A 27,788-nucleotide genomic window follows, 5' to 3' on the forward strand; every position below is an offset into this window, starting at 1 on the left:
ACAACACCACTCTGCACTGCCAAAACACAGAAAAAGAACATGGCCATCCCCTCCCCCATTCCAGCAATGGTTTAGTGGGAGGCTCAGTTTCCACCTTGTGATGCTATAAAAAGGGGCTCAACACTCCTGCTGCCCAGTGTCAGGGAACCAAGAGGGAACTGGATCTTTCATCCCTGCTAGCTGGTAATGAGATCCCCACCCCATGATATTAGTGAAGACAGTTGGGGAACCAGAACACACACACCCACATGGAAATAACAAGAAATTCCCTTTCTGTTGTTAATGGAGGTTAAGTAAGAAACCTGGGCTTCTGCCTTCACCTGGCAGTAACAACGTGGTGCAAAAACTCCCTTCCCATGCTGGAGCAGTAATATAAAAGTCCAGTTTGAGTGAAAAACAAAAAGATTTTTCAAAGATGTAGAACAGTGGTTCTCAACCTGTGTGTTGTGACTCCTTTGGGGGTCTCCTGCATATCAGATATTTACATTACGATTCATGACAGTAGCAAAATTACAGTTATGAAGTAGCAACGAAAATAATTTTATGGTTGGGGGGCACCACAACATGAGGAACTGTATTAAAGGGTCACGGCATTAGGAAGGTTGAGAACCACTGATCTAGAATCTGTAATGTAATACAAAATTTTCAGGGTTCAGTGGACTCATCATACCAAGAACCAGGAAGATTTCAAATTGAATAAACAAGGGCGATCAATAAATGCCAACCAACACTGAGATGGTAGATTAGAATTATCTAACAAATATTTTTTTTTTTTTTTTTGTAGAGACAGAGTCTCACTTTGTGGCCCTCGGTAGAGTGCCGTGGCCTCACACAGCTCACAGCAATCTCCAACTTCTGGGCTTAAGCGATTCTCTTGCCTCAGCCTCCCCAGCAGCTGGGACTACAGGCGCCCGCCACAACGCCCGGCTATTTTTTTGGTTGCAGTTCGGCCGGGGCCGGGTTTGAACCCGCCACCCTCGGTATATGGGGCCGGCGCCTTACCGACTGAGCCACAGGTGCCGCCTAACAAATATTTTAAAGAAGCTATATATATACAACTCTTGGGTGTGGGACACAATTAGAAGAGGGACTTTAACAAATGCAATCAGTGTAACCTAATTCTTTGTACTCTCAATGAATACCAAACAGTAAAAAAAAAAAAAAAAGAAAGAAACTATAATAAAAATGTTTTTTGGTTTTTTTTTTTTTTTTTTTTTGTAGAGACAGAGGCTCACTTTATGGCCCTCGGTAGAGTGCCATGGCATCACACAGCTCACAGCAACCTCCAACTCCTGGACATAAGCGATTCTCTTGCCTCAGCCTCCCGAGTAGCTGGGACTACAGGCACCCGCCACAGTGCCCAGCTATTTTTTGGTTGCAGTTCAGCTGGGGCCGGGTTTGAACCCGCCACCCTCAGTATATGGGGCTGGCGCCTTACCGACTGAGCCACAGGTGCCGCCCAATAAAAATGTTTTAATAGTGATGAGCAGGCCATGACACACACAAAAATAGAAAGTTTCAGCAAAGAAATTAAAGATACATAAAAAAGAACCAAGAGAAAATTTTAGATCTGAAAAATACAATAATTGTAATAAAAAGCTCCATGCATAGGCTTTGCAGCCTGATGGAGGGGGCAGAGGAAAGAACCAAACAAATGGATCTAAGAGTCATGTCTTTTGATCTCCAGAAGGAGAGGGAGAAAAAGGCAGAGATTAAAAAGTATTAAAAAAAAAAAGTATTCAAAGAAGTAATAGACTCTAATAATTCTTAGAATGTCATGCCCAGTAAACTTCACTCTATAGAAATTATTATTCTATATATAATATTATTCTATTATATTCTATAACAATAGTATAATTATAGAATAATTATTATTCTCTATTACTCTATTATTTTCAAAATACAATGTCATCAAGGTTTAAAGTGACTTTAATCAATTGAAAGGAAAAAAAAGGAGACTTTTCAGGTCTTCCTTTCACAAAATCTCTAATTTAAAAGAGATACACTAAATCTCTAATGTAAAAGATTCCACAAGGGAGATAATGTATTCTTTAAAAGTTCTAGAAGGTTTTGGATGAGTCACACAGCTGGAGGTAGAGAGCACAGCACCCACGTAAGTTCTCCCTTCATCGTGTGCACCTGGTACCTGTTAACACCTGTGGACCAAAAGCCATGAGGAGTGCACCATTCAGTATTATTAATTGCACAGCTTAATTAGTGCTAAAACTGGTAAGCAAGCAATTAGCAACACTTCTCCAGTTTCCTTTGCCTGTGCTGTGCTGCTTCTTCTTGCAGGCCCCCCCCTTCTGTTTTTATCCTCAAGATGTAGCTGAGAAGCATGGGAACCCTCTTGGGACATCTACATTTTTTAAGCATTTCCCTTCTCCATACAGAAAATTCATATCGTTTACATAGCATTTTTATTATTGTTAAATTCTTAAAGGTGTTTGTATTTTTCTCCAAACAGCCTCAAAACCAGTGGACTTGAAATTATGCACTGGCCCTGTCCCTAATACTACCCAGCTGTGCCATATCCCTTGTCCAACTGAATGTGAGGTTTCACCTTGGTCAGCCTGGGGACCTTGTACTTACGAAAACTGTAATGACCAGCAAGGCAAAAAAGGTGCGTAATAGTAACCTGACATGCTTGAGATTCCTACAGTTGAGTCAAATTGTGAGTTATTTTAAAAATGCTGTTCTCTGTTCTTGTGATTACTTGTGATATTTTCCAGAATGGATAGTGAGTATTGATTTCAAAAGATGAATAATGGGTTCGATGTACATTATTTGACTAAATATTATTTGGCTTTTGATACTCCAAAAGCCCTGACTTGACTCCTATGCAATTTATGCATGTAACAAAGTCACACATGTACCCCGTAAATTTATACAATAAAACAATTAAAAGGAAGAACACAGACAAACTACTCGTTAATTTAGATAACATGATAGAGAGCATCTGAGGCAGTTAGTGCCATGGTTAAGATGAGATGTGGTAATAGACGGCCTGGATTGGAAAACCTACTGTGCCCCTTACTGTTTCAATAAGTCAATTAGATTATCTAAATCTTTGTCCTCCAATATGGAAAAGTGACAGAACAATATCTGCCACCCAGTTTGTCTCTAAAGTATCAACGAGATAGTAAAAAAAAGCACTTAATTCAACGCCTTAATTCAAACCATAGCTAATGCCCTGTAAATAAATCTCCTTATTGCTTTGAAGGAAAAAAATATAAAAACTTGATTACTTCCATGACACAAATGATGCATTTAAGAGGAGTAGAATAAATGCAGCTGTTGACTTTATGGTGGACATGATGGCCTAATGCCCACGTGATCTTTCATATAATTGAAAATGTTTTTCTGTTTTCTTTCAAAGAACAGTCTTCTAGTAATTCTGTTAGGTTATTAAGTATGAAATATCTGATTTCCTTAAGTATTAAGTTTGACAGTTGCTATCCCTGACATTTCACTTTGATACTTGTTTTATTTTGTGAAGTACATCCTCATTATTTTCCTGTGTTGGGTGCATAATTACAAACCATAATACAAACTTCTGAGTAGGCTCAGCCTCAACAGCCTTTACGCATGGTGGCAAATTATATCTAATTATTTCTCTAGGAACATATTAGGGACCTTGTCTTCTAAAAATAGGAGTGACTACTGGTGGTTATGGAGACCCAGAGATGGGAAAAGAACTTAGTAATTCCAAGTAGATGTCACCAGTTTTCTAAAAGGAAGTTAATTCCATTCCAAATCACTTAAGATTTTTGAAGAAAGGCAGTATCAATTGATGAGGGGTTTTTTCTAACGAAATCATTAATAGTATGTTCATATAGCAATAAACAGACTTACTAATTTTGTTATACGTTGCCAGGACGTGTAACACTTAGGTGCTATTAAAGCACAGAGCAGAACTTTGAATACTCTACACTGAAGCCCAGATGGTTTATGTTCCTAATTCAAATTTCCAGAGAGTCTAAAATCAACTGAGGCTCCAAAAGACAGTTTCTCTGGAACCATCTAACTTCTCAGAGTTACCTTTTCCAAATTCAATCATGTGACAGTGCTAAATAATTAAAAATAATAGCACTTTCATCTGGCCATGAATATTTCTGAATAGTTTGAGACGTCATTGTTTCTTTGAATATTCTATAAACTATATAGATTTGCCAAATCAACCAAATCTATCTCCATCTCTGTTCTGTCTCCTGTTCATCCCTGGGTCCTACAAGGGAGATGGGAGTTACATGGCAATTCCAGCCTTATCTTTTCTGTTATAAGCTAAAATCAAAGCCTCTCTTTTTGCATTCTGTTCATTCATCCATTCGTTTATTCATTTAATAATTGGTTTATGACCTCACATTAAGCTAGAGTTTGGGAGTACACCAGTGATTAAAAGCAGACATGAATTCTACCATTACGCTTCCCAGCTATCACTCTGGAATTTTATTCAGCTTTCTGAAATACTCAGACCATAAATGTTTTCTTTCCTCACTAATTCAGGCTTCAAATTGAGGAAGCGGCGTATTACCAACGAGCCCACAGGAGGCTCCGGGGGGACTGGAAACTGCCCTCACTTACTGGAAGCCATACCCTGTGAGGAGCCGTCCTGCTATGACTGGAAAGCGGTGAGGCTGGGAGACTGCGAACCAGATAATGGAAAGGAGTGTGGTCCAGGCACTCAAGTTCAAGAGGTTGTGTGCATCAACAGTGATGGTGAGACAGATGTATCTATTGCATTTTTATGAATGTCTGTTTAACCCTGGAGATAAGCTTTTAACTCACATTAAAATCTTGTGTTTTCTCTTGTCATAATGGTTCCATTTGCAAACAGGAATAGCTGCTTCTTTCTCTCTCTCACTCTTATGGTGGCATTAGAGAGATTCCATTCCTTAGACAGTCACAGGGTATATTTTAATTTGATAACAGAACAGTTAATGTAGAATAAGAATTAAGTCATTGTAAAGGAAAGAATGTATTAAATTGCCAAATTTAAAAATGACAGAAAAGGTGACATTTTTAAGGGACATTTTTAATTTGTCGTAAAAAACAAAATTTAAACAAGGAAAGGTCCTAAGGGTTGGTTGACTTGACTGGTTGACTCTAGAAGTCGTTTCCTCGATACTGGATCTTAGTGATATTAATTTCCAGGTTCACAGCAATGAGGCTTATCACAGCCTCAAGTTCTGCAATCCACCATCGTCTCCTGCTCTCTCCTGGCCCCCTCTCTAGGAATGTCATGGAGCCATTGGATGATGGCTTTCTACAAGGTTCTTTTCCCCAACCATAGGATTTACCTAGGACTTTTAACAACTCATTTTTGTCTGAAAAAAATGCATCGCCTTGATGTTAGCTCTGATATGAGACTCACATTCTTCCCAAGAGTGCTGCTGTTGTTTGGGGGAGGACTCCTTACCCCTTTAAATCCCTGAGTCACACTTAGGAACCACAAAACTCCCCCAGACACAGTTTAGAACCTCTAGACAAGATCATCTCTAAGGTTGCTTCCAACTCTTGAATCCTATGACTCTGCATTTCAGGGAGGAGTGAGCACTAAACCCCAGGGTCCCATGGTTTGACAGTTTGTGCTGTTTACAGCATATGCAGAAACATTCTGGTGCCCCCTCAGGGGTGCTGCAACATCTGGTAACCATCATAATTCCTTCCATTCTATTTTCTTCCAGCAAGCAGAATCATTTCCTCCTGTGACTCAGTCACTGTTCAGTCGTAAAGAAAGATACTCTCTGGGGTGGAAAGCTGACAGACATCACTATTACTGAGAAATTAGCCTTTGTCTTTGTCCGGGGTCTGAGATGCCCGTGCAGGACGGTGTTAGTTATTAGGTGAGATCTGAAGAAGCGCTTGAGGTTGAAATGTGAAGAAGGGGATTTTTGCTCCCAATCTTTTATGATGCCTTTTATGTATTCTGCTTTCCGCTATGATGGTATAATCAGCTATGATGTATCTTCTCTTTTTAGCTTTTCCTTGTTCTACAGTAAAAGGAAAGAAAAGAAATAGAAAGTAACACTCAGAGATTGGCATCTAGGAAAACAAAAGGAGCAAATTGTTTTTATTTTCTATTCACACTTCAAATCCTAATTTAGATTATACAGTACTCTACATCTTAATCTTCTGAATTGCTATAAAAAAGAGTAAGGGTCCTGGGCAGTACCTGTGGCTCAAAGGCGCTGGCCCCATATGCCAGAGGTAGCAGGTTCAAACCCAGTCCCGGCCAAAAAAAGAGTAAGGGTCCTATTTAATTCCTGATTATAGCACTTCTTAGTTATTTTTTCCCCCTCAATTCAAAATAATTTTTTTGTCCTTCAGTTGACCTACAGGGGAATTAGGGCCCCAGGTATTATTAATATTTAAAGTGAAAAGTTAATTGTACATGAACTTTCGTCTCATTGTTATCCAGTGAAAAATCAGATCTAGTTTACTTTATAGACTGAACTGCCTAGATATTTGTATAAATTAGTTATATTATATGAAATCATTTAAAAAATAGCAGCATGTTTTAATTTTGTCAAGCAAAAATAATTTTGTAACACAAATAATTGCCTTCTCAGTTGTCTTGTGAAGCACTAAAAAACAAACAGAAGTATAGGTTAGTGATACCTAGTTTACTGGGAAGTAATGTGTGTTGAAACCTAAAAAGCAAAGTGATAACTCACAGTGTACATCAGCTGGTTTCACATTGTCCACCTCACAACAGAATGAATTAAAAGCAGGTAAGTGTGCAGCTGATACTCATTTTGTTATTATTGTCCTTCTTGGAACATCTCTCCCTCCGTTGCATTGTGCTCTCCTGACATTAACTAGTTGTAGTGTAACTTAGTACTTTAACTGGCTAAATCACCGCAGTATGTAACGTCAAGACAATTATTCTAATAAATTCTAGAGCCTGCTCAAATTTGTATATAACTGAGAAGTTGTTGTGCTGATATTGAATACAATAAGAACAAAAACTGGAGACTTACTACTACAATATGATCATATGGTCACCTGATAACTGTTTAGCAGCTGCACCAAATGTTGTTTTGTAATTAAATTGGGCCTAGGGAATTCAAGCTGATTAGTTGTACAGACTCTACCTCTAGGCGTGGGCTGCAGCTATAGATTTTGTTTTATAATTAAGTTAAAGCTCGACTAGGGACATGAAGAATTAGAGCCTGTTCACCTCACAAATAGTAAAAAGGCCCTTTTTTCTCCCACGGTCCTCACAAATTTCACAACTTTGTTAGTGACCTCAAAGCATTTAAAATTGCTATTTTTTTTCCTGAAATATTTTTGTCCAGGATTTCCTGCCACCATTCATCTTTGCAGGTGTCTTCTAAGGAGCAGGTTCAGGAAAGGTAGTTAGAGTCCCCAGGAGGGGTTTTATGTAGATTCTCTGACAGAAAGGGGAGTGGAACAGAATTGCTAGACAAAGGAGAGCTCAAAAGACAATTAGACTCTCCAATAAGAAATAAACATTTTATGTGTAATAGAAAAAATATTGCGTAAAATTTAAAGCTCATCAGAAAAACACTTCCAGATCTCTCTGAATACACGTGCAGGAACTCCTGCAAAGATCTGAAGACTGGAGGAATTCCTAGAGGATGTTATATGTGTAAGAATACCACAAATCTCTATTTTGATTTTTTGTGATATTTGAGTTTTTATTTAAGGGTATACATTTGGAGAGGCAAGACTATTTTGTTTCCTAAATTGGTTGGTTAGAGGCTAAATGAAGCAAGGCTATTTAGTCTAGGGATGGGAAGATGAAAATATATTATCTTATTTATTATTTGAGACTGTAAACCATATACTGTTTCCATATTTCCTCCTTCTTTGCCATCATATTTCCTTATCACATGCTCTATTTCAGATATCAAAGAGATATCACCCTTCCATGTGAATTTTGAAGTCTCAGTTTTGTTATTTCATTTTTGTGTTATTTTGCAAAGCAGTGAACCTCAGTAGATTAAAATGCCTGCATTTCTGTGCTACCATCCTTATTTTTCCACATCAGTAAAAGTTCATGTATAACCAATGACATTGACATGCACAACTCACTTTCTACTTGACCTAGGTTTTTCTGAAACCCAAAAAATATTTCTATGAAAGTTAAGTCTTTTGTTACCCAAAGACTCTCAGCACTATAGCAAATGGACTGGATTCCAGTAGCACAAAAGACCTGGCTAAGAACTTGTTGAGATGAGCAATGGGACAAACCTTCAAAGCATGTTTTTCTGCCATTTTTGAGTACTATTTCTATATATCATCAGAAAACCAAGAGAACTGACTGTGAAAATGCTTGGAGGAAGCTATCTTTAATATCCATGGCTCTGGCTTCTTGTGTGCTGCTTAATCATTCTGAAATTTTTACCACCGATTTCTTCTTTCTGGAATGGATGGCATGGATAGGAATGGCTATGTTTCTACATATGAGTAGAGGGAAGAAAAGACTTGCATATTATTTCTTTCCTAAGAAGTTTATGTTGCATTTCTTTGTTCCCATGTTGTAAGTATTAAGAGGAATGTAAGGTACATCATTTCAACATCTTAAGGTGAATATAGTAATAAACATCTAAAATATATTGAAAGTTTTTACCACTGGAGAACAGAGAAATGGGGCCAAATAGTCTATTGTGAGCCTTGTACGCAGTTTAGAAACTGCTTAAATACTGAATTTGTCCAAATATGTATTTATTAAAGAGTAACAGTTTGGGCTAGGCACCCGTAGCTCAGTGGTTAGGGCACCACCCACATATACCGGGGCTGGCGGGCTCAAACCCGGCCATGGCTTGCTAAACAACAACGACAACTACAACAAAAAAATAGCCAGGCATTGTAGTGGGTGCCTGTAGTCCCAGCTACTTGGGAGGCTCAGACAAGAGAATCGCTTAAGCCCAAGAGTTTGAAGTTGCTATGAGCTGTGACTTCACGGCGCTCTACCGAGGGTGACATAGTCAAACTCTGTCTCAAAAAAGAAAAGGAGTAATAGTTTTGAGGGGACAGAGGGATAAAAGAAAGGAAGTAGAGGATGCGGAGTAAGGAATGCTTGCCTGGAATAAAGAAAAACAAATCATAGAACTTGCAGTAGAGACTAATATTTTGACTGATTCAGGTTATTCATTGATTCCTTTGGAAGCTTGCTCAAGGATTAGGATTCATGTAGTTTATTAAAGCTATGCTCCCCCTCCAAAAAAAAAAGATTAAGAGAAGGCAGAAAAAAGAAGTGAAATGGAGAAGCGAGAATGTGTCATGGCATCCTAAAACTACTTGCAGATTCAGTGATTCACTCTGAAGATTCACAGGATTCAGCATACAGTTGTACCCACAGCCATGATTTATTATGAAAGAAAAATGCGCATGGGGCAAAGTTCAGAAAAAAGCATATAATAGTTTCCAAGAGTCCTCTCCCAATTGAGTCACATAGGATGTGGTTGATGAATTGGGACAAGTGCTGAGTGCTGTCTACCAGGGAGGCTCACTCAGGTAGGAGTCCAGGGCTTATACTGGCCATCAGCCATGGAGCTGCCCTCTTCCAAACACATACCAAAGTTCCAGACTCCCAGGAGGAAAGCCAATGTTCAGCCCAAAGTACATTATTAATACAAACACTTCACACCCAGTAAGCCACTCTTTTCATTTAGAGAAATTTCTGGCATAGCCCTCCAAAAATTCAAGTAACCAGATGCAAGCCAAGAGCTCTCCTTATGAGTAAGATATTTAAGGATGATTGTTGCAGGCCTGCGATGTTGACTCTTTTCTGCATGTATGCGCGTGTGCGCGCGTGCACACACACACACACACACTCTGAAGTTGTAGACTCATTCTAATTAAAGGAGGAGTTGTAGACTCATTCTAATTAAACCTCCAATATTGTGATTATATGAGTAAAGGAGCAGGCCTTCTATATTCTCACAGCAATCATTGGCCCACAGCTGCCAACTGGAAGGAGGAAGATCAGCTTAGACATAGGTCTTGGTGTTGGTTAGATAACCTTAGTGTCCAAGGACAGTCAGCTAAAGGTCAGGAATGATGCTTCAGTGGCAGAATCTGAGAGATAAAAGGGGTCCCAGGGAATTTAAATAGGCCAGCAACACTGTCCATTCCAGGAAGAGATCCCAAATATAGTGAGAAGAAATATAAGAGTTGGATAAACTAAAACAAACCTAAAACCGGATTATACTGCTTTCTATACTGCAGAGGACCACCATGTAGATATGCAGTTTTCCAGTTTAGGAAAATACTCTGATGGGATATTTTGGTTGGCAAATGTGTGGTACTGTCTTCATCGCTTGCATAATAACACAAGAAAAAGAGCTGTGTTTTTTCTGCAAAATGAAATAGGAGAATTATTAAGCTACCTCTGGCAGAATGGGGAGAGTTGTAAGGATTTGGAAATGATAAAGGAAGATTTGAGAAGGCTCTAGGAGAAATGAGAGTAAGGATCTTAAGGAAGAAAGAAAAAAATTGAGGAGGGCTACAGCTAACTAGAAATATCCTTTGATATGAAATAAATAACTCTGGATAATACCATATTCTTAAGGTCATTATTAATAGCACCCCTTTTGGTTTTCAAAAGTGTCCAGTTTTGCACAATGAGTGGTATGATCACCTCAGCAGTGATGATAAATTTTGGTTCAGAGAAGGCAAAAAATTGAAACCAAAAGTGCTAGGAGAAATATTAGGTGCATGAAAATTCTTGGAAAAAATTAAGACAGAGTCTACTTCCACTTAGAACGTCCCTGAATTCCCCAGTGGAATTTAAATAGTTCTATTTGAATTTTAATGGAAAAAGGAAATTGAGAAGGAGAGAAAACCTGGACACCAAAACAGCAATTATTGAGATTTTAAAGTGTTTTAAAATATCTTTTCAAAATCTTACCATTAAAGAACACATTTACAAATATTTTTGTTCCTTTCAGAGGAATACATTTTGTGCTGTATTTTATCATAATTTTCTATCCGTGATGGACAAAAACATAATAGAAAGAAGGAATGATAAAAACTTAAGTTGAAATATATTTAAATATAGAATGGAACCTCAAAGCTTCCATAACTTTGGCGAGAATTCTTATATTCAGATCAATTTAAATGTCTCTAGAACTAGATGAGAACACAATTTTACACTCATGAGCATTCCCTGGAACTGAAATCTACTTCTTAACACAAATTACACAGCCATTATGTGGAAAAACTCTTCTTTTAAATGCAAGAATGCATCCAATAACTGAATTGTTTTTCTATAATTTAAGCAATAAATCAACTAAGAAGTTTCCTTCTTGTAGAATGCTATACCATTTAATGTGTTTGAAATATAATTAGGTTGGATATTATGCTTAAATATAAGGTCTCTTACTTACAATTAGGATCATCTAACACTGTAGGTAGGAGTTTCTTTCCCATAATTGGGTTGAGATTCTCTATTCAATTTGTTGTAAAGATGAAAGTCATTAAAGCCTTTTAGAAAACATCCTCAGTGTTGAGTTGTGATCACAATTTTATTTTGTACTTAGAAAATCTGGCATCAGAAGCCCTGCTCTGTTGGCTATTTGTGTCTGCCTATTATATTTTGATATATTTGTTTTTTTATTCTTAAATCATAGCTGTGTACATTAATGCAATCATGGGGCACCATACACTGGTTTTATATACCATTTGACGTATTTTCATTACACTGGTTAACATAGCCTTCCTGGCATTTTCTTAGTTACTGTGTTAAGACATTTATAGTCTACATTTAGTAAGTTTCACATGAACCCTTGTAAGATGCATCGTAGGTGTGGTCCCATCAATTGCCCTCCCTCCACCCATCCTCCCCCCTCCCCTCCCCTCCCTTTCCCCTTTCTCCATATTCTTAGGTTATAATTGGGATATATTTTTAATAAAAATTACTTTTTGTTTTTAAGGAAAGTCTCAAGATTGAGCCAATATTCTTTTGAGTAGCAACGTTCTAGCAAAGAGTAGGATTTTATAAAGAATTTTATTTTTTAAAATAGGCTAGATTTAGCATAAACTTCAGATCAAAATTAAGTAATTGTTTACTTACCACTTAATGGTGTAAATTCCCCACTGCGTGTGAGCTAGCATTCCAAATGGCAAATGCAAAACAGCCTTTTTCTTTGTCATAGGTGAGGAGGTGTCTTAACATAACCCAGAGCAGCCAATTATCTTATATTTGGGCCATTAAAAGCCAGTATGACAGAAATCATACCTTTCGGGTGAATTAGGCAGGAGTTTAACTATTAAAACCAGCAAATTACTCTCATTCCTTATATCATCCAATCGCTTGCCTGCTCCTTCGCTTTCTCTGCCTCCTCTGGAGACTTGGTCTTCCCATGACTTCAGTGAATGATTCTGTTTCTCATTCTTGATTCTCTTTCTCCTTCTCAGGCCATGTTGCCATTCATCTATTGCTGGGTGACAAACCACTTCAGAATGCAATGACTGAAATCAGGAGGCTGAAATCATAAAGATTTCTCATGATTCGGGGAAGTTCTTACGCACTTTTTCCCTGAGCTCCCTTGTGGAGGTCTTGGCTGGAAGGTCCAAATGGCCTCCCTTCCTATCTGGCAGTTGGTACTGACCATCAGCTGAGGGGCATTGGCAGTTTTCCAAATGGGCTCTTGTCCTCCAATAAGATAGACAAGCTTACTTTCATGGTGCTTTTAAGGTATTACTTTAAGAGCACAAAACAGAAGCTAAAAGTCCTCTAGAACTCATACAGTGTCATTTCTGCCACATTCTATCAGTCAAAGCAAGTTACAGTGATAATACAGATTTAATGGGCATGAAAATAGACTCACTGTCTCTTAGTGGGAGACACTGCAAAGAATTATGGCAGATAATTTAATTTACTACAATCTATTCCTTGGTCACAATTATTTTCACTTCTTCTGCATGCAAAATACACCCCTTACTCACCAAGACCACCAAAAGTCTCATGCAACTATACACATCATCATCAGGCTTAGAGTTTACTATCTCACAATTTGCATCTGTTTCAAATATGGATGCAGCTCCTCAGGTACAACTATTGGGGTGTGAATACTCCTGTGTCAGAGGCCTGTGAACAGGTATTATCCACCAATTTCCTCCAGACATACAATATACAGGGACTAGAAAAATCAAAATAGACTCTCTTATTCAAAACTGAGGAAAAAAAACAGCAAACATTCAGCAGTTTCTGCCTACATCAATTCTGAAATCCAGCCTGTGCACCTTACACCAAGGATAGGGCGATTTCCTTGACACGAGTCCACTTTAGTTCTCTGGGAGTGGTTCCCTAGTTTATTATTGTACTTGGCTCTTTGCTCTTCATTCTGGGCTCCTGCATTTTCCCAGAAAATATCTTTCCTGTTCCGTAAGAAATGGCTCATGGGGCGGTGCCTGTGGCTCAGTTGGTAAGGCGCCGGCCCCATATACCGAGGGTGGCAGTTTCAAACCCGGCCCCGGCCAAACTGCAACCAAAAAATAGCCGGGCGTTGTGGCGGGTGCCTGTAGTCCCAGCTACTTGGGAGGCTGAGGCAAGAGAATCGCTTAAGCCCAGGAGTTGGAGGTTGCTGTGAGCTGTGTGAGGCCACGGCACTCTACTGAGGGCCATAAAGTAAGACTCTGTCTCTATAAAAAAAAAAAAAAAAAGAAAAAAAAAATGGCTCATGTTTGTAGCTAAAACTTTTTCAGTCTGCCTCTTGCCCATGGAAATTAGAGAGGCCTTGACATTTTGGGATCTTTCCTCTGACCACCCATATCAAATGTTCTCATTGAGACATTACCCAGCACCCTGATTTCAGATTAGAAACTCTGCTCTTTATTGGCACTTAGAGTCCTTTATGCCATGCTATTGCAGCAGATTGAGAGAGTATTTTATGGGAAATTGGCCTAGTCTCCATGAACACAACTAAATAAATAAAGGAAAAGTAACCTGCAAAAAATAAAAATTTAAAAATTTATACAAAAGAAATTAGAGAAGGCAGAGGCCATTTTTTTCATTTTGAATTATCTCAGTTTCTCTTAGTCTGCAGTTTTATCAATGCAGCACTCTTAAGATATTCTTATTTTCCTTTGAATCTTACTGGAGGTCACCTTGTCCCCAAAAGCCATATCCATGTCTTCTTTGAAATAAGCCTTTTTTTAAGTTTGGGCCACTTGTAAGGCTGCTGTGTGAAATGCCTTTGTCTAAGTAAGAGTCTTCTAAGAATTGCTGAATCTTTTGTTATCTAAGAATTATTAGCTAGATCCTAGATTTGATTTTTACCTTGGGTTATTTTGAGCTCTGAAAATCTTTTTCTCAGAGAACAATGGGCAATAATTTTCCATGTCAGCTTATGGAGACATCCTCTAAATTCCAATTCATATCAAATTATTTCTTGTCTAGTTTGTTTTTCTTCCCATAGAACGTTATTCTCAGATTAAAAAAAAAAAAAAAACACAAAATGGTCACTTTATAAACAATTTTCCTGGAAATGTTCTTATCTAGATTGATAGGTTTGTTAGATACATTTTCCTTCATGCAACTTTCCATGAGAAACAATTTTGCTAATTTTTCTATCATACATAAGGTTCTTGATGCTTCACTAACAATCTTCTCACCTATTTTTCAGCCAAGTCTCAAAGACAATGCTTCTTGTTTTAGGTTTTTGAGCAGTATCTCATCTCCAGGTGCCAAGTTCTATACCAGCTAGACTACATAACAGACTGAAAAGGTTTTAACAGTACTTACTACATAACAAGCCACCTCAAACTTAACAATATATTTTTTAATTTTTTTGCATCTTTGTTTTTCTTTTTTCTTTTTTCCACAATTCTGCTGTGTGGCTGGGCAGTGCCTGTGTTGGTTCTGCCTAGCCTCATTCATGCAGCTGCCTTCAACTCAATGTGGCTGGAATGTCCAACTTGGCTCCACTACTGTCTATAAAGATGTCTTGCTTTTTCTCTGTGCATCATCTCATGTTTACCTAGGATGAACTGGCTTCTTTTCTAGATGGTCTCAGGACAGTGTTCCAAAGTGGCAACACAGCTTAAAGTCCATTTAAATGTCTAGGTTCTGGAACTCTTGGAATGTCACTTCTGCTGCATTTCTGTGGGTCAAAGCAAGTCTTAAGGCCACGTAGACTCAAGGGAAAGTGGGGTAGATTGTACCTTTTGATGAGAGGTACCCACCATAATATGGGGGCACGTTGGCGTTCCACATGTTCCTTCTTCTGTTTCCTGTGTGCTACATTCTTTCTTTCCTCCTTCCTTGGATATTGACATTCCCTTTCAACTCTCTATTATGGAGCTATACCCATGAAGCCCCAACCAAACCCACTGACATTTCAGACTCACTGTATTCCAAATTCAAACTCATCATCTTTCCTCCAAAATCAGTTGCTCCTCCAGTTTTGCCAGCCTCATTCATAGAACTACAATTTATTCAACCCTGCTGATAGGGTGACATCTGTGAAGAGACATGAAGGAGATGGGGAAAAAAGCCCCATGAGAGTGTAAGAAGAGGACATTCAAAGTAGGAGAGATATTAAATCTTAAGGCCTGGAGGTAGGAAATGCTTTGTATATCGGAGGAACAACAAAGTGGCCAGCGTGGTTGGAATAGAATGAGTTGGGGTGAGTTCACTGGGGGATGAAGTTAGAGGTATGAGGCCATTGGCTTTTGCTCTAAGATGGGAATCTAGTGGAAGTTATGAGACCAGTGACCAGAACTGATGTATGTTTTTGAAGAATAACTCATGTTGCTTTGTTGAGACTGAACTCTAGGGGAACGGAGAGGAAGAAGTGAGGAAGCTATCACCTCACCTGTAATCCAGCACTTTGTGTTTGGCCAAGTTTGCAGCAATGGATAGGGCAGCACTAAAAGAATTGCACTCATTGTCTAGGAGGAACTGGGGTAGTTAGAGGCATGGTGGCATCCTGGGATCAGATGTTCCTTATTCTGGCATTACAGATGCCCTGCTCACTACATAATCACGTCCTTCCACTGCTTAAAATCTCCCACTTGCTTCCTATTGCTTTCTGCAAAAAGTCCTTTCAGAAATCACAAGATTCCCTCCCTGATCTTATCCCACTTACTTTCGCAGTCAGCTTTTCTGCTATTCTTTTTATTCTATCATTGTACATTTTATGAAATTTGTAGTTTAATTTTTTACAGTTTACTGTTCCCTAATAACCCTTCCATGGGGTAGGGATCATGTCTTACTTATTTGTGTATGCCTATATCCTAGCCCAGGGCTCCATGTAACAGATGGGCAGTAAATCTCTGATCCATCATTAATTTCTTGCCTCCTTTTTATCCTTAAACATCACATCTTTTAAAGAATGACTCTCAATTTCTCCTTAAGTAAACTTTTCTTATACCCTCACTGCAAAGTCAAACCTTGCCTACCAGATATAAGATAAAGCACTGACACCAAATTGCACACCTATTAACATCTCAATATGCCCACAAATTCCATTACTCTCACGTCCCAGTACACTGGAGCAAAACAGCCACTGTATTTGCATAAGGAGAAAAAATAAATACAGAGAAAGCCATAAAAACCTGTAATCTGAAGGATTCCTCTTAAAGCATTTTATCGTGAGACTCCTTTTTGTGGAGTTTCAATTTTCTGGAACCCAGTCATTGCAACACTAACTCTAGGTTCACATGCTAACTTTGCCACTTGTTTTTGGTAAATTCCTTAAATCTTGTGTGGCTGCATTTCCTCATCTGTGAAATAAGGATAATTACCTATTTATAATTTTGTTGTGGGGTATGAATGAATTAATATGTGTTGAGTGCTAACAATTGTTTCTGACACATAATATATTGCTATACAAAATGTTCATTGTTGCTATTATTCCTCTAAGGTGAGCTCAATGGTGAAAAAGCTAGCTATGCACAATGATTTTCTTTCTTTTGGCTTGGTTAAGGATAAGAATTTTATAACTTACCTGTAACTGATTAAATGATTTGCAGCCTATTGCATTTATTTTCATAACATAACTCATGAAATAAATGTATATATTTTTTAAGTGCATGACTATTCTATTAACTACCTCAAAATTTTAAGTACATAATACTAAAATTTCATAATAGAAAATCTTTTAACCTATTTTACCTGGAAACATTTCTATAGTCACATTTCTTTTTTCCACTTGTCACATGCTATTGATTCAAATTAGCACTGAGCTAAAAAATATCTTTTGAAGAAAACTAAGATTACATGAGTTTGAACAAATTTATGAAAATTAATTATTATAAAAATGTTCTTAATTTTAGGGCAGATTAGGGACATTTATAGTAAGAACTATAATGAATGTGTCACACCTGGAGAATTGCAGTTTTTTTTCCCTAGAAAGGTAAGAGCAAGTTGTTGACTATGGGCATAAGGTCGTAAGTTGGATTTTGCTTGACTCATCCCTACAACATCAGCATATTGTTGTGAAATTGCAATTAAATATGATATGAAAAGAAAGCTGTAGTCTTTGACCTTCAAGACCACTGCTACTTAGCATTGAATTAGGTAGGAGCTAGGGAAAATATATCTTTAAAAAACTCAATGAGAAGAAATGCTGCTTGGCTAAGACTCTCAATCTGAGATTTCATATCAAAAGGACACCTGTTGTTGAAAGTGAATTTTGTATAAAAAGCCACAAGGTTAATAAGGAATATTTTCTTAAGCCAGGTGTTGTGGCGGGCGCCTGTAGTCCCAGCTACTCGGGAGGCTGAGGCAAGAGAATCGCTTAAGCCCAGGAGTTGGAGGTTGCTGTGAGCTGTGTGAGGCCACGGCACTCTACCGAGGGCCATAAAGTGAGACTCTGTCTCTACAAAAAAAAAAAAAAAAAGGAATATTTTCTTGACTTTCATTTTTGCTAATAGGCTAAAAGGAGATAGGGAATTAAGTAAATTATCTAGAAAAATTTTTTTTTGTCTTGAATATTTTATTACTTTCAGTATAAATTCTATCCTGCATATTTCATTAATTTACAATATTTCTTTGTTCTCCTTTCCCAAAATACAATTTTAAACTCTCCCTCCCATCTTCCCCATCGTTTTTCTTTAGTATTTGAATATTCGTTGCTTTTGGTTCTTCCAAATTAGATCTCGTTTTTGTTTTTTAAATAAATGCTTATCAACTTCTCAGCTCATTATTTATCTAGAAAATTTTTTAAATCTTTGATCTTAATATTGAATAAAATAGCAAAATTGATATAGCATTATAAAACATCGATATGTGTGTGTGTGTGTACTGTTGGCTGCCTCCCGAACATTCATTCATTCTCTTCTTTCATAAAATGGGCCTTTGAGTTTTCTTTAAGGAATTCATCTATCCCCTTGATGCTTACTGGGATGATCCTGTCTCCCAGGCAAAGCAGTCAATGTATTCCATCTCCTTAGCCACATGTCACCCAGTCCAGGGCAGCAGAGAGAAAATAAGCAGGAGCTTATGCAGAAATAACTAAAGGAAACACTAGAGCTGTCCAGCGTCACCACGTAAGGAAAGAGGAATGGAGGTTGGTATCATTTGAGCCATTAGATCTATCCTCACATGAAGCCATTGTTAATTCTCACCTAACAAAGCCATTATTTATCTTTTCATTGTTTTTATTCCAAAAGATATCTAAATGACATGGAAAGTTCCTGCTTTGAAGGAGTGGCTTCTGAGAGTTATACTCTTGGATATATCCAAAAATTCACCCCTGAACAATTATTTGCTTTCCCTTTCTTTAGAATATGTCTATAAAATCCCTGATGTATACTAAAGTGGGGCCTAATATGGCTTTTTCAAGCAAATTGATTTCCATAGAAGATTTCTAAATAGGGTGTAGAGTGACAGTGCAGTTGGAAGGGTTTGTCTCTGCAGAACATTTGATGTTAGATTAAGAAAGTATCAGTTGTCCTTACCAAAGCAGAGGGAGCCCAGCAGAGGGATGGAGTGGGTAACATGCCTCAAGACCTCTTTTCTTTTCTTTTTTCATTTCTTTTTTTGCCACCATTGTTCCAAAATGATTCTTCTGCTTTTCTTTTTTTTTTTTTAAACTTTTTGACATATGCAGAACATGGTAGAGATGACATGATGCCACAAAATGTCTGATACTTTTTATTAAAATTCCAAAATATCAACTTTGCTTCAGAGTCATATCACAAAATTCTGTATCGTGAGTACATCTGGTACCTAAATTAATGCCTCCTTCACATACGTGTGCTTTCATATTTGGTATTTGTACATTATTATAACCTCTATGGTATTTAAAGTAGATAAACACCCAAACAGCAAATAGGTGCCTTAGTGATAAGATTTGTACCTTAGGACAATAATTAATTATTTTAGGGTTAAGAAATATCTCAAAGCATGAGGGCAGTCTTATTTTTCTTGACCTCATATAAGTCAAGAAAATCGATGCTTTTGGCTGTCATTATTAATGATACCTGAGATTACTTTGTAGGAGATTGTGACTTCATTTCATGCTGATGGTGTGTACCAAATCCATTGTATACAAGATTCTTTTTAAAAAACATTTTTTATGGAAGTGACATTTGTTGAAATTTCATTTCCTACTACAGTATTTGGGCAGGGCAGTCATTAACAAAAATGTTTTAGGACCTTAAAATCACTTCTCTTTCTGTCTGAATGTCTAATCATTATACAAAAGAGCAACATAAAAGGTTACTTCCTGTGCAAGCTGCTAATTAGACTGTAAGAAGATATTTTAAAACAGTTGAATCACTGTGGGTATTATGACATAAATATTTTCATTTCTTGTTTCTCAGCATATTGTCATTGGAAAACTCTTGTTTTGATCTGCCTGAACAAAAGATCTATTTTCTGTATAACAAAGTATTTAGAAAATAATTGCAAAGGTAGATTAAAATTTGTGAAATGTAAAATTACAACAAAATATACATTATGAATGCTGTTGACACTTTATGAGATTACATGGATCCATATTACTGTTAACAAGATATAATTGAGTGCAAAAAGACCAAAACCTCAATAAAAGTTAAGGCAAACATAAGTGTTACCATGTAATCGAAATAAAAAAATTTTATAATTTTACCAAAAAACCCCACAAATTTATGCAGAGAGCCTTCTGGGTACTTAATCTTAACTTCTCTAGGGAACATAGCTGAGGAAATGCCTCTAATATGTACTCCATGGGAGAGCTATAACTTTCCAGAAAAGTTCTGATCTTACCAAAATTTAAACAATCTAAAGAAATTGTCTTTATTATTGGTTAGATATCCAAGAGTCTGTTTCCTAGGCTCATACATTCTTTCATTTTACATTTATTGTGCTTATTCTGTTCCTGGCATTATACCTATGTTAGTAATGATAGCCAAGGCCATCAGTCTCCCACTGTCTAGTTGGAGATGGGAAAATAAGTCATCAAATAATTTTAATAAAGTGCAATAAGTGCTGGACTAGAGATATGGTCAGTATGATAAAGAACAGAGTAGGTAGAATATACACTCTATCTTGAAGGATCTCTGAAGGCTTTAAGAGTAAATGACTTGTGTTAATTTAAAGAAAAAATGAAAATTCGCAAGAAGGTCAGTATACTGTAGGCTAAAAATCACAGCTATGCAAAGGCACAGAGGTACTGAAAGAACTTGAGATGTTTGGGGACCTACTAATATTTGGATATGTCACTGCCTATTTCATATTTGGAAAGATGGGGGAGATGAATTTTGTAGATGGGCCAGATCATGAAAGAATTGGTAAGGCAGGTTTGGGAGACTGTTTCTTTCTGTTGGGATTGAAAATGGTCCAAGAAGGAAAGTGTATAATTGTATCACTCAGAAATAGAATTCTAACCACAGCAGGGAGGAAGGGAGGTTGAGACCATGCTCTTTCTCACTCTTTATTTATTTTTTTCCTGGCATTTTCTTAGTTATTGTGTTAAGACATTTATATTCTACATTTACTAAGTTTCACATGTACCCTTGTAAGATGCACCGCAAGTGTAATCCCACCAATCACCCTCCTTCCGCCAATCCTCCCCCCTCCCTTCCCTCCCTCTCCCTCTTCCCCATATTCTTAGGTTATAACTGGGTTATAGCTTTCATGTGAAAGCCATAAATTAGTTTCATAGTAGGGCTGAGTACATTGGATACTTTTTCTTCCATTCTTGAGATACTTTACTAAGAAGAATATGTTCCAGCTCCATCCATGTAAACATGAAAGAGGTAAAGTCTCCATCTTTCTTTAAGGCTGCATAATATTCCATGGTGTACATGTACCACAATTTATTAATCCATTCATGGATCGATGGGCACTTGGGCTTTTTCCATGACTTAGCAATTATGAATTGGACTGCAATAAACATTCTGGTACAAATATCTGTGTTACAATGTGATTTTTGGTCTTCTGGGTATATACCTAGTAGAGGAATTATAGGATTGTGAATGGCAGATCTACTTTTAGATCTCTAAGTGTTCTCCAAATGTCTTTCCAAAAGGAATGTATTAATTTGCATTCCCACCAGCAGTGTAGAAGTGTTCCCTTTTCTCCACATCCATGCCAACATCTCTGGCCTTGGGATTTTGTGATATGGGCTAATCTTACTGGAGTTAGATGGTATCTCAAAGTAGTTTTCATTTGCATTTCTCTGATGATTAAAGATGATGAGCATTTTTTCAAATGTCTGTAGGCCATGCACCTGTCTTCTTCAGAGAAGTTTCTCTTCAAGTCCCTTGCCCAGCCTGCGATGGGATCACTTGTTCTTTTCTTGCTCATACATTTGAGTTCTTTCTGGATTCTGGTTATTAAACCTTTGTTGGAGACATAACCTGCAAATATCTTTTTCCATTCTGAGGGCTGTCTGCTTGCTTTACTTACTGTGTTCTTGGCTGTGCAGAAGCTTTTTAGTTTGATCAAGTCCCAGTAGTGTATTTTTGAAGCTGCTTCAATTACCCCGGGGTCCTCCTCATAAAATTCTTGCTCAGACCAATTTCTTCACAGGTTTTCCCTGCACTCTCTTCTAGTATTTTTATAGTTTCATGTCTTAAGTTTAAATCTTTAATCCAGTGAGAGTCTGTCTCAGTTAATGGTGAAAGATGTGGGTCCAGTTTCAGTCTTCTACAGGTTGCCAGCCAGTTCACCCAGCACTATTTGGTAAATAGGGAATCTTTTCCCCACTGAATGTTTTTAATTGGCTTGTCAAAGATCAAATAACAGTAAGTAGCTGGATTCGTCTCTTGGTTCTCTATTCTGTTTTAGACATCTACTTCTCTGTTTTTGTGCCAGTACCATGCTGTTTTGATCACTATCGATTTATAGTATAGTCTGAGGTCTGGTAGCATGATTCCTCCTGCTTTGTTTTTATTTCTGAGTAGTGTTGTGGCTATTCGAGATTTTTTCTGATTCCATATAAAATGACGTATTATTTTTTCAAGATCTTTAAAGTATGACAGTGCAACTTTAATAGGGATTGCATTAAAATTGTATATTGCTTTGGGTAGTATGGACATTTTAACAATGTTGATTCTTCCCAGCCATGGTCATGGTATATTTTTCCATTTGTTAACATTTTTAGCTATTTCTTTTCTTAGAGTTTCATAGTTCTCTTTCTAGAGATCTTTCACGTCCTTTGTTAGATAAATTCCCAAATATTTCATCTTCTTTGGCACTACTGTGAAAGGAATAGAGTCCTTGACTGTTTTTTCAGCTTGACTATTGTTGGTATATATAAAGGCTACCGATTTATGAATGTTGATTTTGTAACCTGACTCTGCTGTATTCCTTGATCACTTCTAAGAGTTTTGTAGTAGAATCCCTGATGTTTTCCAGATATACAATCATATGTTCTGCAAAGAGTGAAAGTTTGATCTCTTCTGACCCTACATAGATACCCTTGATTGCCTTTTCTTCCCTAATTGCAGTGGCTAAAACTTCCATTACAATATTAAAGGGCAGTGGAGACAATGGGCAGCCTTGTCTGGTTCCTGATCTGAGTGGAAATTATTTCAATTTAACTCCATTCAATATGATATTGGCTGTGGGTTTGCTGTAGATGGTCTCTATCGGTTTAAGAAATGTCCCTTCTGGGGCGGCGCCTGTGGCTTAGTCGGTAAGGTGCCGGCCCCATATACCGAGGGTGGCAGGTTCAAACCCGGCCCCGGCCAAACTGCAACCAAAAAATAGCCGGGCGTTGTGGTGGGCGCCTGTAGTCCCAGCTACTCGGGAGGCTGAGGCAAGAGAATCGCTTAAGCCCAGGAGTTGGAGGTTGCTGTGAGCTATGTGAGGCCACGGCACTCTACCGAGGGCAATAAAGTGAAACTCTGTCTCTACAAAAAAAAAAAAAAAAAAAGAAATGTCCCTTCTATACTGATTTTCTTAAGTGTCTGATCATGAAGGGAAGCTGGATATTATCAAAAGCTTTTTCTGCATAAATTGAGAGAATATATGGTCTTTGTTTTTTAATTTGTTTATGCGCTGAATTATACTTATAGATTTACGTATATTGAACCAGCCTTGAGACCCTGGGATAAAACTGACTTGGTCATGATGTATAATTTGTTTGATGTGTTGCTGGATTCTGTTTGTTAGGATCTTGTTGAATATTTTTGCATCAATATTCATTAGTGATATTGGTCTATAATTTTCTTTTCTTGTTGGGTCTTTTCCTGGTTTGGGGATCAGGGTGATGTTTGCTTCATAGAACGTGTTGGGTAGTCTTCCTTCTTTTTCTACATTTTGGAACAGGTTGAGTAGGTACTAGTTCCTCTTGAAAGGTTTGGTAGAATTCTGTTGTGAAGTCATCTGGTCCCGGGCTTTTCTTTTTAGGGAGATTTTATATGGTTGATACTATTTCAGAACTTGATATGGGCCTGTTCAGTATTTCCACTTGATCCTGACTAAGTCTTGGAAGGTGACGTGCTTCCAAATATTGGTCAATTTCCTTCAGTTTTTCATATTTCTGAGAATAAAGTTTCTTATAATATTCATTAAGGATTTTTTGAATTTCTGAGGAGTCTATTGTTATTTCATCTTTGTCGTTTCTGATTGATGAGATTAGAGATTTTACTCTTTTTTTTCCTGGTTAGGTTAGCCAAAAGTTCATCTATTCTATTGACTTTTTCAAAAAACCAACTTTCTGATTTATTGATCTGTTGTATAATTCTTTTGTTTCAATTTCATTTAATTCTGCTCAAATTTTGGTTATTTCTTTTCTTCTACTGGGTTTGGGGTTGGAATGTTCTTCCTTTTCCAGTTGCTTGAGATGTACCATTAAGTTGTTAACTTCCTCTCTTTCCGTTCTCTTGGGGAAGGCTTGCAATACTATAAATTTCCCTCTTAGGACTGCCTTTGCGGTATCCCAGAGGTTCTTATAATTCATGTCTTCATTGTCGTTTTGTTCCAAAAAATTGGCAATTTCCTTCTTAATCTCATCTCTGACCCAGTTATCATCAGCATAAGGTTATTTAACTTCCATGTTTTTGTATGAGTATGCAGATTCCTGTTGTTACTGAGTTCACCTTTATTCCGTGGTGGTCCGAGAAGATGCAAGGTATAATTTCTATTCCTTTAAATTTACTGAGGTTAGACTTGTGACTTAAGATGTGATCGATTTTGGAGTATGTTCTGTGGGCTGATGAGAAGTATGTGTATTTAGTTTTGTTGGGATGAAATGTTCTGTAGATGTCTGCTAAATCCAAATGTTGGATGATTAGGTTTAAATCTAAAATTTCTTTGCTCAGCTTCTTATTGGAGGATCTATCCAACACTGCCAAAGGAGTGTTGAAATATCTGATTGTTATGGAGCTGGAGGAAATCAAGTTGCTCATGTCTGTTAGTCTTTCTCGCTCTTTAAACCAAGAAGTTCATTTGGTTACAAAACATATTCATGTAGGAAAAATCCTGAGAGTTATTACAGTGAAATTTGTTTTTAATCCATACTGTTGATGCTCTCTTGCTCTCCTGTCACACATTAAATTTAGAATGTGGGAGCATATATCCATATGTTTGAGCATCTGTTTTATGTAAAAGTACTTTTCTGGGTTGTCATATACTAAAGAAAAGAAGGAGTGCTCCAAATAAATATAATCCAGCAAGTAAGTAAAGACAGAAGTTATGTTGTGTCCTCTATTTTTTTCTTTATTTTACAGAGTCCCTGAAAGTTAGAATATTTTAGGTAAAAATACCTTTAATAGAAGTCAAAAATAGGGAAGGATGAATCACTTTATTAAATATTAAAGTAAATGATCAGTTAAAATATCTTGGAAACCTTTCCATATTAGCATGTACCAAATTACCTTGCTCTTTTGAATTTTTTTAGGGGACTGTCTTTTGCCTTGCCCAGGCAGATTCAAATGTTCAAGTGTTCTTCCTGCCTCAGCTTCTAGAGTAGGTGGAAAATTTATACCTGACCTTTACCACACTTCTGACATCTACATTAGGGTATGAAATATTGATATATCATAATAATATTGGGAAAAGCTGTGAGTTTTAAATATAGTTTATGTGCCAGGAATACTTGAAAAAAAAAATAGTATAATTGTATTAATTCTGTTACTCACACGTAGTGAGTTAAGCTTCATGTCCTAAAGTTTATCGTTGACATTATTGACAATAAATTGCTGATTGTTCTTTCCTTTTTAATTTAAAAAAAAATCGTCTTCTTATGTTTCAAATTTGACATGGAGAATAATACTATGGCATTTATGTTCTTTATGGTATTTTTGATACATTCATTTATCATATTGTTCATTGGTAGGGTAGATTTAAATTAAATAAATTCAGTCAGGGCTGTTTAGAATTCAGGCATGAGCTATTGATTGCAGTTAGTGGAAAATGACAAAACAAAGTTGCATCTGACTCATAAAGGAAAGCTTTACCTTTGTTCACAGTGTAATATCCTCTTGTTCTAATTTGATAAAAGCATTTTAAAATGGATTTGCTGATGGCTTAAAATGTACCTTTGGTCAATAGAAAGGTTAATATTAAATGTGCAAAACATGATAATGTGTATGAAAAATGTGCCTTTCATCCCAGAAAATGAAAGTATTTATCTCCTGCTAAAATTAAGAAAGGCAAGGCAGGTCCCCTGCTGTTTCTTTTAAAAATAATCACATAATCATTTAATCAAATTCAGGAAAAAGAACAAATAAAAACCTTTCTTTTTCTGAACTCCTCTTTTACAAAATCGTATTTCATGTTGATTTGGGGTGTGCATTAACCATACAACCTGAATTCAGCATGTGTTGATTTCTTCCCACTTTTACCTTTTCTCATAGAAGAGAATCGCAGTTAATCTTTTGATGTAGACTGGTTCCTATTTTTCTGGTTTGACTGCCCAAGTGTTTAACAGCGGTTCTCAACCTGTGGGTCGCAACCAATGAAAATACATCCTGCATATCAGAAATTTACATTACGAATTATAACAGTGGCAAAATTACAGTTATGAAGTTGCAAGGAAAATAATTTTATGGTTGGGAGGAACCCAACATGACATAACATGACCATAACATGAGGAACTGTATTACAGGGTCGTGGCATTAGGAAGGTTGAGAACCACTGAGAGAAGGAAAGTCGAGCTCTGAGACTATTCAAAGTGCTAAGGAGAGATCCCACCCTGAAGAGCTGTGTTTCTGGCTGGCTAGCCACATGTAAAGACTGTAAATATTTTCACAGCCATATCACCTGTCTATGTACCTTAAATATCCATGTCTTATAAAGTTGTACCATTCAAAAAAGAAAGAAAGATTATTCACCAAAGGGAGGTAGTTTCAACTTAAGGTTCACTGAAACTTTAAAGGGGTATTCTAAGTTAAGTGAGTGCTTTTTCTAAAAACAGAGTATGTCATCAGCCTGCACCAGCCAAAGCAGTCGAGAAGATACTAAACTCGGCTGTGCTAGGAATAGACACCATGACAGAGTCCAGCAGCCCAGTTCTCATTCCAGGGAGTGGTGCGCTAAGAGTATCACGTTTGTGCAAGTTGCCCCCTGGAGTTGCCCAATATACTGGTATTCAGCCCTCCATTTAGGGCTAGTTTCTGAACACCACAACAGAACCTGGATCCCACTTATATAAGAAGAAGTACAGGAGGTTATCAAACATAAGAGAACACTGCAACCCAAACTGTAAACGATGGGACCGTATCTTGTTTTCCCTACCTGTGTAATAAAATCAATAAAAAAGGGCAGCTAGTGTTACAAAATAGAAACTTTTACTGAGGAAGAAATGTAAATTATTTTTATCTTTAGAATGTTGTCTAACAGCAGATATAAACTTCAAATATGATCATCAATACCAGTTCTAGGACTCTATTCTAGGGAATACTATCCCAAAATCTGTATTTTTCTACCTATAGAAAAAAATTGTCCATAGTATGTACAAAAAAATTTAAAATGAAGTAGCTAACAAAGAAGACCCAAAAGGACTACAAGAAAGAGTGAAGAGTACAAGTGTCCTTGTGTGTGTAAAATGTCTTGGTTCCGGCAGTTACTCTGAAGCCAGGCTGCACAGGAGTCTATCTGCTGCTCGTCCTGTCTCTACTGATCTTTCACCAGCACCAGAGCACTTTTCTATAGTTTGATCACTTACTTTAATATTTTAATAAAGCCATTCTTCCTTCCCTATTTTTAACTTTAAAAAGTTCACTGACTAGTTATTTCCACAAGTTGCAAATTTGCCCTTTTTGTATTTTTTGATAGGCATAATGGCAATTTTAAATGAATTTAGGAAAAACGAACAACTTTATCACATAGAGTCTCTCCATCCAGAGTTCAGTATGTTCATCCATCCATTACTTGTCAAGTTTTCCTTTATTTTTCTTAGAAGTGTTATAAATATTTTGTTATATAGAACAAA

At 37.2% G+C, this 27,788-nt stretch overlaps 1 protein-coding gene across 1 annotated transcript in view; it reads left to right on the forward strand.

The window, feature by feature from the left end:
- Positions 1 to 27,788, forward strand: part of THSD7A (thrombospondin type 1 domain containing 7A) — a 466,447-nt gene that overhangs the window by 278,168 nt on the left and 160,491 nt on the right. The window contains exons 5-6 of the mRNA XM_053609606.1: positions 2,468 to 2,623; positions 4,507 to 4,719. Coding sequence (XP_053465581.1) covers positions 2,468 to 2,623; positions 4,507 to 4,719 — 369 coding nt within the window. The remainder of the gene's footprint in view (positions 1 to 2,467; positions 2,624 to 4,506; positions 4,720 to 27,788) is intronic.

The sequence above is a fragment of the Nycticebus coucang genome, chromosome 11 (genome assembly GCF_027406575.1).
Source record: "Nycticebus coucang isolate mNycCou1 chromosome 11, mNycCou1.pri, whole genome shotgun sequence".
Lineage (NCBI taxonomy): Eukaryota > Metazoa > Chordata > Mammalia > Primates > Lorisidae > Nycticebus > Nycticebus coucang.